A 14,490-nucleotide genomic window follows, 5' to 3' on the forward strand; every position below is an offset into this window, starting at 1 on the left:
TCAATTCGTAATTTGTTCAAAAAAATCCCAGCTTCTAGCACAGGGCTAAATAGCAATGCAGGCCAGCAACGCGGGTTCAATTCCCGTACCAGCCTCCCCGAACTGGCGCCGGAATGCGGCGACAATAAGCGATTTTCATTTCAACAAGGTGTCATTCTTTCAAAGGATTTGTGGTGAGGCTGATTGCCTAAATGGAAGTTTTCATCCGCCCAGTGATTTCTAATTGATTTTATTCTGGAGAGACTTCAACAGCACATCCGGTGGGATGATCACAGATCATAGAATTTACAGTGCAGAAGGAGGCCATTCGGCCCATCGAGTCTGCACCGGCTCTTGGAAAGAGCACCCTACTTAAGCCCACGCCTCCACCCTGTCCCCGTAACCCAGTAGCCCCACCTAACCTTTTTGGACGCTAAGGGCAATTTATCATGGCCAATCCACCTAACCTGCACGTCTTTGGACTGTGGGAGGAAACCGGAGCACCCGGAGGAAACCCACGCAGACACGGGGAGGACGTGCAGACTCCGCACAGACAGTGACCCAAGCCGGGAATCGAATCTAGGACTGTGCTACCGTGCCGCTGGTACTGGGAACTGTGACACTATTGCATTTGCTTTGTAAAAGCCCACCTGGTTCAGTAATGCCCATTTAGGGAAGAGAGTCCGCTGGCTCACTATGTGACTCCAGGTGTTGTGAAATGACCAAAACTAAAAACGGAAAAATGCTGGAAATCCTCAGAAGGTGTGACAGTATCTGTCAATTTAAGTGTGTGAATGAATTTTTAAAAATCTGACCACAATAATATGCAGTGGATGCAGCTCATTATAAATGTGAAACAAATCAGAATGATGAGTCAATTTGTGTCTGTTTAATGGTGTGGATCAACGCAGTGCAGGAGACAACTTTGCAATATTTACAATGTCAATACAAGAAATACTTTAAAGTGTTGATTCAAACATAGTTCTTTCTGGTCAATCAAAATATGCGCCATTGCACTATAAAACCAATTTGTAAATAAAGCATATTTTTGGTTATTTGACCCCCTCTTCCCAATCATTGCCTCCCTATCTCGATGATGCCTGCCTGGGGTGAATGTGATTGTAGGAGCAAGGGCACTGACTGAATCCCAGTGACTGAATCCCAGTTCCTTTCCTTTATTATTGTGGGGTTGTCAGGATTTGGGGAACGTATAAGGGTCTACCCCTTACCCATGAAAGCACCAACTCATGAACTTGCGTGCAAGGCCTCCCAGAGGTTTCCCATCTCTGGGATGTCAAATGGCAATCCGATTCCCCCCCCCCTCCCCAACCCGGTAGGTCCGATAATCAAATTCATGTCTCACTTTAGCTGAATCACTGGAGAGGCTGGAATACTCCTTATAGCGGAAAAGGCAAAGGGAGATTTGGTGGAGGTATTAAAAATGATGAAACTTCCATTGACATGCAAACCAGTAATTTTAGGGAGCAGAAGACTGTGATGAACTGACCTTATGAGGATCACAGATGTATGACAGCACAAAGCAAATCAATATTTCTCCTGTAAGTTTGATACTGAATTTTAAAGATATGAAAGTGCTTAGGGGGGATCATGTGCACTGGAAGAATGTCCAGAGATTTACTCAGTTGTATTATGTGTGTTTTTGGCAATGCATTCCATGATTTTGATTGCATAAACCATTTGCCAACAGTGAACTTAGCAGAGAGCGAGGGAGTTCTGCGGCCTCACACACATCAGTGTGCTGGTATGCAGGGGTGCTATACCCCCCATGAGGTTACCATGCATGGGTAGTGGGTCAAAGAAGTAACCATTGCTCGGATTTGAACCTACTTTAGCCCTTTCTTGCACCCCCTCTCCACCCCCTACCCCCCCAATCCAGCCAGTGCACATTGTAGTCTGAAGAACCCTGAGACAATGGCGCTGGCTCTTGGCTCAGGGTAAGAAGAGACGGTAAAGTCACAGACTGAGATTGAAAAACATTGATTGCAATCAGGAGAAGTGTTTATCCACAGTCAGAAATAATGGATGCCTAAAGAGAGAAATCAATCTTTTCACAGCTTTCAATGGCATGGTTGGGCCTGATCTTGTTTTATAGTTTTGATTGGGAAACAGTCACTAAACAGATGCTTATTTTAACATTGTTTTCTTTTTCAAAAAAAAAAAAATGCTTTTCGTTTGTTAATTAGATGGTTTGAATTTAGTCTTACTCCAACCCCCCTAATCCCCCACTCGAACACGTAGATACCCAGTATAAATGAAACTGGTTCCTTTGTAAACTTTCCACATTCAAATTTGACTCATTGTTCTACTGATGGTAACCTCTCATCGATCCACTTTCCAATCAATGCAAACAATTCTCCCTGGACCCTTGGCACTTCTCGATGGAGTTGGTGGAAACACTTACTGAAGATCTGAAAGAAATTCAGAAGAGGAAGATCAAATAGCATCACTAAGGAGCGGCATTGTTACAGGTCAAAGAACATGAGAACATAAGAACTAGGAGCAGGAGTAGGCCATCTGGCCCCTCGAGCCTGCTCCGCCATTCAATGATTCAATGGCTGATCTTTTGTGGACTCAGCTCCACTTTCCGGCCCGAACACCATAACCCTTAATCCCTTTATTCTTCAAAAAAACTATCTATCTATATCTTAAAAACATTTAATGAGGGAGCCTCAACTGCTTCACTGGGCAAGGAATCCCATAGATTCACAACCCTTTGGGTGAAGAAGTTCCTCCTAAACTCAGTCCTAAATCTACTTCCCCTTATTTTGAGGTTATGTCCCCTAGTTCTGCTTTCACCCGCCAGTGGAAACAACCTGTCCGCATCTATCCTATCTATTCCCTTCATAATTTTATATGTTTCTATAAGATCCCCCCTCATCCTTCTAAATTCCAATGAGTACAGTCCCAGTCTACTCGTAATCCAACCCCTTCAGCACTGGGATTGACCTAGTGAATCTCCACTGCACACCCTCCAGCGCCAGTACGTCCTTTCTCAGGTAAGGAGACCAAAACTGAACACGATACTCCAGGTGTGGCCTCACTAACACCTTATACAATTGCAGCATAACCTCCCTAGTCTTAAACTCCATCCCTCTAGCAATGAAGGACAAAAGTCAATTTGCCTTCTTAATCACCTGTTGCACCAGTAAACCAACTTTTTGCGACTCATGCACTGGCACACCCAGGTCTCTCTGCACAGCAGCATGTTTTAATATTTTAGCATTTAAATAATAATCCCTTTTGGTGTCATTCCTACCAAAATAGATAACCTCACATTTGTGTCTGATTGGAGGGAAGAACAGAACTTCTTCAAGTGGGCATTCCTAGAAGGGATGGTGCAGTGAATGAAATACTAATATAATAGCAAAATACCATGGATGCTGGAAATCTGTTCTGGTGGAAGGCCATCGACCTGAACCGTTAACTCTAATTCTGTCTGAACAGATGTTGCCAGGCCTGCTGAGAATTTCCAGCATTCCCCGTCTTAATTTCAGCCGCTGTGATTTTTTGCTTTGGCATTAATATAACTCACTGACCTTAGAATTATTCGATTGCATATTCACCAGTTTGTTGTTCACCTTTATGTATCTGATTTACCGCTGATCAATGCAGAGGTGGAAAATGTTCTTAGTCTAGAACATTACAGTACTTTTAAATATCTCAGCAACCACAGGATTTTTACACACATGCTTGCAGCTCAGGCTTCCTGGGTGTCTATAAAAGCTTCCGTTTACTTTAGCTCCCAAAGGCTAGATCCAGCCTAATCAATCGAGCACAGGAAACACAGAGCAGCCAGCAGACTAAATCAAACACAGATCAGTGAAACCATTGAACATTGGAATTTCACATGCTGGTATGCAGGTGAAAGAAACAGAAAACCTGCATTCCTCTGACATCTTTCATCATCTCAGGATGTCCCAACGTGCTCTACAGCCAATGGAATGCTTTTGTCGTTAAGTGACAGAGGAAAAGTGGCAGCCAATTTGCAAGATCCCCAAAACAGCAACGTGACAATGAGATGTTGGTTGGGGGATTAATATTGGCCAAGGCACTGGGGACAACTCACCTGCTCTTATAGAATTTACAGTGCAGAAGGAGGCCATTCGGCCCATTGAGTCTGCATCGGCTCTTGGAAAGAGCACCCTACCCAAGCCCACACTGCCACCCTATCCCCATAACCAAGTAACCCCACCCAACACTAAGGGCAATTTTGGACACTCAGGGCAATTTTGCATGGCCAGTCCACCGACCCTGCACAATCTTTGGACTGTGGGAGAAAACCAGAGCACCCGGAGGAAGCCCACGCATACACGAGGAGAACATGCAGACTCCGCTCAGACAGTGACCCAAGCCGGGAATCGAACCTGGGACCCTGGAGCTGTGAAACAACAGTGGTAACCACTGTGCTACCATACCCCCCACGCTTCTTCTTTGGAGTGGTGCCATGGAATCTGTTACATTCAGCTGAGAGGGCAGATGTGGGCCTTGAATTACCATCGCATCCAAAAGATGGCATTACAAACAGTGCGGGGCTCCCTCAGACCTCCACTAGCTTGTCAGCCAAGGTGAGCCCGGCAGGACTGATTACTGTCAGTTTATATTTCGATAACATTTAAAAAATGCATGAATAGGGAAATAAATGGCTCATGTAGTAGGAGTTCTTTAAGAATATTTATTATCTTAATTGTGCTCATCCCATCAAAATCGAAAGAGTGTTATCCGACAAAATTTGTCACCAAGGAGATATTTAGATAGATGACTAAAAGATTGGCCAAATGAGTTATAAGAATCAAATTAAAGGAAGTGAGACACCTATAGTGGTTTAGGGTTTAGGTAGGAAATGTCAGAGCCTGGGGCCCAGGCAGCTGAGAACATAATAATAATAATCTTCATTATTGTCACAAGTAGGCTTACATTAACACTGCAGTGAAGTTACTGTGAAAATACCCGAGTCGCCACATTCCGGCGCCTGTTCGGGGACACAGAGGGCTGGAGGAAGTTACGGAAAGGGATGGGTAAGGTCATGGAGGGTCATGTGGGTGGCACAGTAGCACAGTGGTTAGTTAGCACAGTTGCTTCACAGTTCCAGGGTCCCAGGTTCGACACAGGGAGAACATGTAAACTCTGCACAGTGACCCAAGCTGGGAATCGAACCTGGGGCCTGGAGCTGTGAAGCAACTGTGCTAACCACTGTTCTACCGTGTCCCCCTGTGCTACCGTGCCCCCCTACCTAGGGCAGCACGGTAGCACAAGTGGATAGCACTGTGGCTTCACAGCGCCAGGGTCCCAGGTTCGATTCCCCGCTGGGTCACTGTCTGTGCGGAGTCTGCACGTTCTCCCCGTGTCTGCGTGGGTTTCCTCCGGGTGCTCCGGCTTCCTCCCACAGACCAAAGACCTGCAAGTTAGGTGGATTGGCCATGATATGCCTTTACTGACCAAAAAGGTTCGGAGGGGTTATTGGGTTACTGGGATAGGGTGGAAGTGAGGGCTTAAGTGGGTCGGTGCAAACTCGATGGGCCGAATGGCCTCCTTCTGCACTCTATGTTCTATGTACCACCTTTAGCTGTATCAGCCCCAGTCTTGCGCATGATGTTGAAGCATTCACCCTCCGCAACACCTCACACTGCAACCCCACCTCCAACGCCATCTCCAGCTCCTCCTCCCACTTGGCCGTGACCCCCTTCAACGACCCCCTACCTCCTCCAAAATCCCTCCCGTAAATCGCCAAGATGACCCCCACCCCCTCCTCCAGCCCCATTACTGACAAGACCCCCTCCGACAACGAGGAGGGCAGTGCCACTGGGAATGTCGGGAAAACCTTCTTTACAAAATCCCCCACCTGCCTAAACCTAAAGGCCTCGCCCCTGTGAAATCCTAAACTTCTCTAACTCCTCAAAACACGTGAGCGCCCTTCTAGAAATAATCCATCATTTCCATCAGCCCCGTTCCTCCCATCCCCGAAACCCAGCATTCATCCTCGCTGGTTCAAACCCATGATTCCCTCGGATCAGCATCAACTTCGACCCCGTCCCCAACTTAAACTGCTGCCAAAATTCCCGTACCAGCCTCCCCGAACAGGCGCCGGAATGTGGCGACTAGGGGCTTTTCACAGTAACTTCATTTGAAGCCTACTTGTGACAATAAGTGATTTTCATTTCATTTTTCATTTCAATTGCCTCCACATCTTGAACGTGGTCGCCACCACCGGACTCCCTGAATATTGGTGAACGGGAGCAGTGCCGTTGCCAGTGCCAGCAAACTCTAACCCCCTACCTCCATCCTCACCCACATTGCCCCCGCCTCCCTACCCCAGCCAGGCACCTTCTCCACATTCACCGCCCAATAATAGTACAACAGGTTTGGAAAGTCCAGACCTCCTGATCGGCACCCTCTCTGAAACATCATCTTCTGAATCCTTGCTACCTTACCTGCCCAAACAAACGGAAAAATCAACCACCTCTCCCTGTATACTCCCCATCCCCCCACCATTCACACCTCCCAGGCCCATTGAGAGTTGCCCTCACAGGTTCTGAGAGCTGTGGCCCCTCCCCAACCTTGCTCCCATTGACTAGTTAACCTGCATTTGCTAGCGAGGTGGCCCCTGCCAGGGCCCCCTCCCCCCCACAGGCCCAAAACCAGCATAAAGGCCCCTCCACACACAGTCCTTCCAAACATCCCAACATAATGGACTCCCAAACGAAGAGAAACATAATATCCCAATGTCCCAGAACCATCCCCTCCCAACCACAACGTGAAGAAAAACAAAGTCCAAACTCAGTTCAGTCCCAGTCCTCCAGCCTACACAAACGCCTCTGCCTCTTCCGCCATCTCAAAGTAATAGTCCCTGGAGTTGTGTGCAACTCTTAGCTTCGCTGGGTAAACCACCCCAAAATGCACGTAGCTCGAGTACAACGCTGCCTTTGCCCTGCCATAGGCTGCCCGCCACCTTGCCAGCTCTGCCGTGAGACCTTGGTGTATATGGATACCACCGTCTTCCCACCTCACCTCTTGATTCTGATTCGCCCATCTCTGCGCTTTCACCTTCCCATGGTAACTATGAAAACAGATGATCACAGTTCTTGGTGGATCATTCGCTTTTGGCTTTGACCGGTGGGCCCTATCCAGCTCATAGAGGGAGGGGTCCTCGTCCTCCCCCAACATGCTGTTGAACATCTCCGCTGTTGGCCTCCAGACCTCTTGCCCCTCAGGCAATCCCACAATCCCACAGATTCTGCCATCGTGACCTGTTCTCCAGGTCCTCCACTCTCAACCCTTTGTAACTCTCCTCCACCCTCCGCAGCCCCTCACCTATCGAGGTGAACTGGTCACTGCGCCGCGGCATTGCCTCCTCCACCCCCTTCAACACCTCCTTGCTCCCGCACTGCCATCGGCGTCTTCCCCAAAGCCTCCTTTATCGGGGCCAGCGTAACATCCACCACCACCTTGAGTGATGCCATCATCTCCTTCTGATGCCTATCGAAATGTTTGGCGAACTGTCGCTCAAACTCCACCGCCATCAACTCAGCCAGCGTGTCCACTGTAAGGGGCGCAGCCCCACCCTGTAACGGGTGCAGCCCCACCCGGCGAGCTAACTCCCGCAATCTTTCCTCCCACAGAACTCCGCACCGAACCCGAAATCTCAGGCAAACTATCGCCCGCAGCTTTCCACCCGGATTCTTCTTTAGTTGCCGCAACTTTTCTAGTCATCGATCATATAAACTTTCCCCCCCCAAATCTGGGAGCAAACGGCCAAAAAACAAAAGCTCCCGCAGGAGTCACCCAACCTGCGACCTCCGCCTACAAGTCGCCAGCGGAAGTCCCAGCGCTTTCTCTTTATGTTTCAGGTTTCACGGGGGTGAATTCGACAGTGACTGGACAGGTGAGCAGTGCTGGCATCTGGGTATGGGGATGGTGAGCGGAGGAGGGATGTGGGTTTGCATTGACCTGGGGCTGTACATCACTGGCAGACCCTGAGGGTGACTAGCACTGGGTTACTAACACCGTCCTCAGACTGGGTGTAGGGCCTACTGGCCATCGTGTATAAGGGGCCCGTAGCTGCAGGCAACTGGGCTGTAGGGAAGATCCCACGTCACCCTACACACCGAGGGAAATAAAGCATCACCTTCAATGTCTTGTCTGTACTGGATGCCTTCTTGTACAGGAGGAAGGAGCCCCTGATGTCACACAGTTTATCCGCATCACCATGTAAAATCAACATTGGCCAAGTGATGGAGGGCAAAACCTTCTCCAGTTTGGCCACTGCCTGTAACACCTCGACTGTGAACTTCACCCTATAAGGTCCGTGGTAATTGAGAGGATCATTTTCAAAGTTCTTCACCTGCAAAAGACAAAATATGTCACATCACACTTTGGGACCTCGATAGAGGGACATTGAAAGATCGCATCCGTGTGAAACCGAACCAGGAGAGGGATTGTTTCAAGGGTTTTGAAACTGAGAAGCTTTGGCAAAGGCTCAACAGCGGAGGTTGACTGTGATTCAGTGGGCTTGAGTTAAAGGCCGCTGAAGGGCATATTTAGCAGGGTTTTCACGGCGCTGCCTGGCTATTCAGCAACACTTCGCAATTTGCACTGAGATGGAATTACCTGCAGACCAGAGTGTCATTTTGGAAGGTTGCTCTGACCTTCCCATCCCCACCTGTTTCAGGCCCCCTCTTGATTTTGACAACCCCTGCCCCGCCCCTACCCAAAGTTGGGGAGGCCCACGGGAACCCCCTCGCCCCCCTCAAACTGGCACCATGGCACTGCCAGCCTGGCAGTGCCCCTGCGACCTGTGAGTGACACGCAGGCACCCGTGCCAGGGTGGCACTGCACGGGTGCTAGGTTAGCAGTGCCAAGGTGTCCAGGTGCCAGAGGGTGAGGCAGAATGCCGCCCTGATCAAAGATCTGAGGGGGCTTAAACCCAGCTGACTGCTTTTCCTTTTCCAGGAATTCACAGGTGTTGCTTCCTCTGCCTGAGCCAGCGGGTGTATTGACCAGGTGAGTGTTAAAGCAGTGAGTTTTTTTATTGCCTCTGTCTGGACTACTCTCTAACTTCCAGACAGGGGTCCCTCTTCTGGGGGATCTCTGGTGGGCGCCTCTTTAATTAGGAGGTCTCTGATGGTGGGGGCAGGGCATTGGGAGGGGTTGGGTCACCCGCGTACTGGAGGGGATGGGAGTAATGCAGAAAATCCCGGGCGGGGGATGCTGATTGGGTTGCGGGGAGTTGGGGGCGGGCCAGTTCCGGACCTCGCTATCAGGCAACCCGCTCAAAATGGGGTCCCGAAATCTGCAACCGTCGCCATGCAGAATTTGCATGGCTAAGGATTGGGAATCGGTTCCTAGTTTGGGCTCCCATCGGTTGTGCAAATCAGGTGCAATTCAGCTCCGGCAGGAGAACGTAGGGCAGGATTCTGCGATCCTGAGGCTAAGTGTTAACGCCGTCGGAAACACCGTCGCGTTTCCCGACGGCGTCGACACGGCCTCGGGATCAGCAATTCTGGCCTCTACAGGGGGCCAGCACAGCACTGGAGCGGTTCACGGCGCTCCAGCTGCTGATCCCGGCGTGAACTGGGTGCCGCGGGATCCGCGCATGCGCAGTGGCACCGGCGGCAACGCGCGCATGCGCAGTGGCTTCCTTTAACGCGCCGGCCCCCAAGCAACATGGCGCAGGGCTACAGTGGCTGGCACGGAAGGAAGGAGGCCCCCAGCCAGAGAGGCCGGCCCGACGATTGGTGGGCCCCAATCGCGGGCCAGGCCATATTGGAGGCCCCCCCCAGGTCGGACCTCCCTTTCCCCCCCCACAGGCCCCCCCCCCCGACTCTTCCACGCCGCGTTCCCGCCGACTGAGAGCAGATGTGGATGGCGCCAGCGGGACTCGGCATTTTTACGACGGCCGCTCGGCCCATCCCTGGCCGGGAATCGGCGTAGAGCGGCCCCCGACCGGCGCCGTGCCAACCATGCCGGCGCCAATGCCACTGACTCGCCGCTCTGCGGAGAATCGTGTGCTGACGTCGGGGTGGCGTGGCGCGATTCACGCCGGTCGTGCTGATTCTCCGGCCCGGCCCTGGGCTAAGAGGATCCCTCCCGTAGTCTCCCAATGGAGAATCCCGGCCCTCTGTTTACCCACATTCATTGGACAACACTAGGCTGTGGAATTTAACAGTAAATCATCTCATAACAACCTCAATTATTGTTAAATAAAAAATCTTTAGGAATACTCCAATGGCAGGAAGGACATTTTGGACAGCTCTGGTCTTGTGTCATCTTTCACTGCTTCCTAAGGGCATCATGGTGGCGCAGTGGTTAGCACTGCTGCTTCACGCCGCCGTGGACTCGGGATCAATCCTGACCCTGGGTCACTGTCTGTGTGGAGTTTGCACAGTCACCCCATGTCTGTGTGGGGCCCACCCCAATTTAGTGGAATTCTTTGAGGACATTACGAGCGCAGTGGATAACGGGGAGCCGGTGGAGGCGGTGTATCTCGATTTCCAGAAGGCATTTGACAAGGTGCAGTACAAAAGGCTGCTGCATAAGATAAAGGCGCGTGAACAAAGAACAAAGAAAAGTACAGCACAGAAACGGGCCCTTCGGCCCTCCAAGCCCGTGCCGACCATGCTGCCCGACTAAACTACAATCTTCTACACTTCCGGGGTCCGTATCCCTCTATTCCCATCCTATTCATGTATTTGTCAAGATGCCCCTTAAATGTCACTATCGTCCCTGCTTCCACCACCTCCTCCGGCAGCGAGTTCCAGGCACCCACTACCCTCTGTGTAAAAAACTTGCCTCGTACATCTACTCTAAACCTTGCCCCTCGCACCTTAAACCTATGCCCCCTAGTAATTGACCCCTCTACCCTGGGGAAAAGCCTCTGACTATCCACTCTGTTTATGCCCCTCATAATTTTGTAGACCTCTAGCAATTCGCCCCTCAACCTCCTTCGTTCCAGTGAGAACAAACCGAGTTTATTCAACCGCTCCTCATAGCTAATGCCCTCCATACCAGGCAACATTCTGGTAAATCTCTTCTGCACCCAATCTAAAGCCTCCACATCCTTCTGGTAGTGTGGCGACCAGGATTGAACACTATACTCCAAGTGTGGCCTAACTAAGGTTCTATACAGCTGCAAAATGACTTGCCAATTCTTATACTGAATGACCTGGCCAATGAAGGCAAACATGCCGTATGCCTTCTTGACTACCTTCTCCACCTGTGTTGCCCCTTTCAGTGACCTGTGGACCTGTACTCCTAGATCTCTCTGACTTTCAATACTCTTGAGAGTTCTACCATTCACTGTATATTCCCTACCTGCATTAGACCTGCCAAAATGCATTACCTCACATTTGTCCAAATTAAACTCCATCTGCCATCTCTCCGCCCAAGTCTCCAAACAACCTAAATCCTGCTGTATCCTCTGACAGTCCTCATCGCTATCCGCAATTCCACCAACCTTTGTGTCGTCTGCAAACTTACTAAACAGACCAGTTACATTTTCCTCCAAATCATTTATATATACTACAAAGAGCAAAGGACCCAGCACTGATCCCTGTGGAACACCACTAGTCACATCCCTTCAATTAGAAAAGCACCCTTCCATTGCTACTCTCTGCCTTCTATGACCTAGCCAGTTCTGTATCCACCTTGCCAGCTCACCCTTGATCCCGTGTGACTTCACCTTTTGTACCAGTCTACCATGAGGGACCTTGTCAAAGGCCTTAATGAAGTCCATATAGACAACATCCACTGTCCTACCTACATCAATCATCTTTGTGACCTCTTCGAAAAACTCTATCAAGTTAGTGAGACACGACCTCCCCTTCACAAAACCATGCTGCCGCTCACTAATACGTCCATTTGCTTCCAAATGGGAATAGATACTGTCTCGAAGAATTCTCTCTAGTAATTTCCCTACCAATGACGTAAGGCTCACTGGCCTGTAGTTCCCTGTATTATCCTTGCTACCCTTCTTAAAGAAAGGAACAACAATGGCTATTCTCCAGTCCTCCGGCACATCACCTGAAGACAGTGAGGGTCCAAAGATTTCTGTCAAGGCCTCAGCAATTTCCTCTCTAGCCTTCTTCAGTATTCTGGGGTAGATCCCATCCGTCCCTGGGGACTTATCTACCTTAATATTTTTCAAGGCACCCTACACCTTGTCTTTTTGGATCTCAATGTGACCCAGGCTATCTACACACCCTACTCCAGACTCAACATCCACCAATTCCTTCTCTTTGGTGAATACTGATGCAAAGTACTCATTTAGTACCTCACCCATTTCCTCTGGCTCCACACATAGATTCCCTTGCCTATCCTTCAGTGGGCCAACCCTTTCCCTGGCTACCCTCTTGCTTTTTATGTACGTGTAAAAAGCCTTGGGATTTTCCTTAACCCTATTTGCCAATGACGTGTGGCATCATGGGTAATGTATTAGCCTGGATAGAGGATTGGTTAACTGACAGAAAGCAAAGAGTGGGGATAAATGGGTGTTTTTCTGGTTGGCGATCAGTGGTGTCCCTCAGGGATCAGTGTTGAGCCCACAATTGTTCACAAACATAGATGATCTGGAGTTGGGGACCAAGTGTGATGTGTCAAAGTTCACAGATGACACTAAGATGAGTGGTGGAGCCAAGTGTGCAGAGGACACGGAAAGTCTGCAGAGGGATAGAGATAGTTTAAGTGAGTGGGCAAGGGTCTGGCAGATGGAGTTCAAGGTTGGTAAACGTTTGGTAGGAATAACAGCAAAATGGACTATTATTTAAATGGTAAAAAAATTGCAATATGCTACTGTGCAGAGGGACCTGGGTGTCCTTGTGCATGAATCACAGTAAGTAATTAAGAAGGCAAATGGAATGTTGTCCTTCATTGCTAGAGGGATGGAGTTTAAAACCAGGGAGGTTATGTTGCAGCTGTATAGGATGCTGGTGAGGCCATACCTGGAGTACTGCTTACAGTTTTGGTCCCTTTACTTGAGAAAGGATATACTGGCACTGGAGGGGGTGCAGAGGAGATTCACTAGGTTGATTCTAGAGTTGAGAGGATTAGTTTATGAGCAGAGACTGAGTAGACTGGGACTATACTCAATGGAATTTAGAAGAATGGGGGGGGGGGGCGGGGATCTTATAGAAACACACAAAATTATGAAGGGAATGGATAAGATAGAAGCAGGGAGGTTGTTTCCAATGGAGGGCGAAACTAGAATTAGGGGGCATAGCCTTGAAATAAGGGTCAGTAGATTTAGGACTGAGTTGAGGAGGAACTTCTTCACCCAAAGGGTTGTGAATCTGTGGAATTCCTTGCCCAGCGAAGCAGTCGAGGCTACCTCCTTAAATGTTTTTAAGGCAAAGGTAGATAGATTTTTGAACAGTAAAGGAAGAAAAGGTTACGGTGAGCGGGCGGGTAAGTGGAGCTGAGTCCACAAAGATCAGCCATGATTTTATTGAATGGTGGAGCAGGCTCGAGAGGACAGACTCCTGGATTTGGATTTGTTTATTGTCACGTGTACCGAGGTACAGTGAAAAATATTGTTCTGCGAACAGTCCAGACAGATCATTCCGTACATGAAATGAAAAAATATAGGGCAAACATAACATACACAATGTAAATACATAGACACAGGCATCGGGTGAAGTATACGGAGTGTAGTACTACTCAGTAGAGAAGGTGTGTGAAGAGATCAGCTCAGTCCATAAGAGGGTCGTTTCGGAGTCTGGTAACAGCGGGGAAGAAACTGTTTTTTAATCTGGTAGTGCGTGTTCTCAGACTTTTGCATCTCCTGCCCAATGGAAGAAGTTTGAAGAGTGAGTAAGCTGGGTGGGAGGGGTTTTTGATTATGCTGCCCGCTTTCCCAAGGCAGCGGGAGGTGTAGACAGAGTCAATGGATGGGAGGCAGGTTGGTGTGATGGACTGGCCTGTGTTCATGACTCTCTGTAGTTTCTTATGGTCCTGGGCTGAGCAGTTGCCATACCAGGCTGTGATGCAGCCAGATAGGATGTTTTCTATGGTGTAAAAGTTGGTAGGAGTCAATGTGAACATACCAAATTGTCTTAGTTTCCTGAGGAAGTATAGGTGCTGTTGTGCTTTCTTGGTCATAGCGTTGATGTAAGTGGATGAGGACAGGACAGCTTGTTGATGATGTGCACACCTCGGATTTTGAAGCTGTCGACATCTCCACCTCGGCCCCATTGCTGCAGACAGGGGTGTGTACGATACTTTGCTTCCACGGGCGGCACGGTAACACAGTAGTTAGCACAATTGCTTCAGGGTCCCAGGTTCGATTCCCTGCTGGGTCACTGTCTGTGCGGAGTCTGCACGTTCTCCCCGTGTCTACGTGGGTTTCCTCCGGGTACTCCGGTTTCCTCCCACAGTCCAAAGATGTGCAGGTTAGGTGGATTGGCCATGATAAATTGCCCTTAGTGCCCAAAATTGCCCTTAGTGTTGGGTGGAGGTGTTGACTTTGGGTAGGGTGCTCTTTCCAAGAGCCGGTGCATTGGC

General features: G+C 49.4%; 1 protein-coding gene across 4 annotated transcripts in view; it reads right to left on the minus strand.

Moving 5' to 3' along the window:
- Window positions 1-1,300: 1,300 nt before the first annotated feature.
- Window positions 1,301-14,490, minus strand: part of LOC140388613 (monoglyceride lipase-like) — a 160,807-nt gene continuing 147,617 nt past the window's right edge. For all 4 annotated transcript variants that reach the window (XM_072473054.1, XM_072473055.1, XM_072473053.1 and 1 more), the window contains 2 exons: window positions 8,123-8,338; window positions 1,301-2,408 (listed from right to left, as the gene is read on the minus strand). In XM_072473054.1, coding sequence (XP_072329155.1) covers window positions 2,295-2,408; window positions 8,123-8,338 — 330 coding nt within the window. In that variant the 3' untranslated portion in view covers window positions 1,301-2,294. The remainder of the gene's footprint in view (window positions 2,409-8,122; window positions 8,339-14,490) is intronic.

This window comes from Scyliorhinus torazame, chromosome 13 (genome assembly GCF_047496885.1).
Source record: "Scyliorhinus torazame isolate Kashiwa2021f chromosome 13, sScyTor2.1, whole genome shotgun sequence".
In the NCBI taxonomy this organism is placed as follows: domain Eukaryota; kingdom Metazoa; phylum Chordata; class Chondrichthyes; order Carcharhiniformes; family Scyliorhinidae; genus Scyliorhinus; species Scyliorhinus torazame.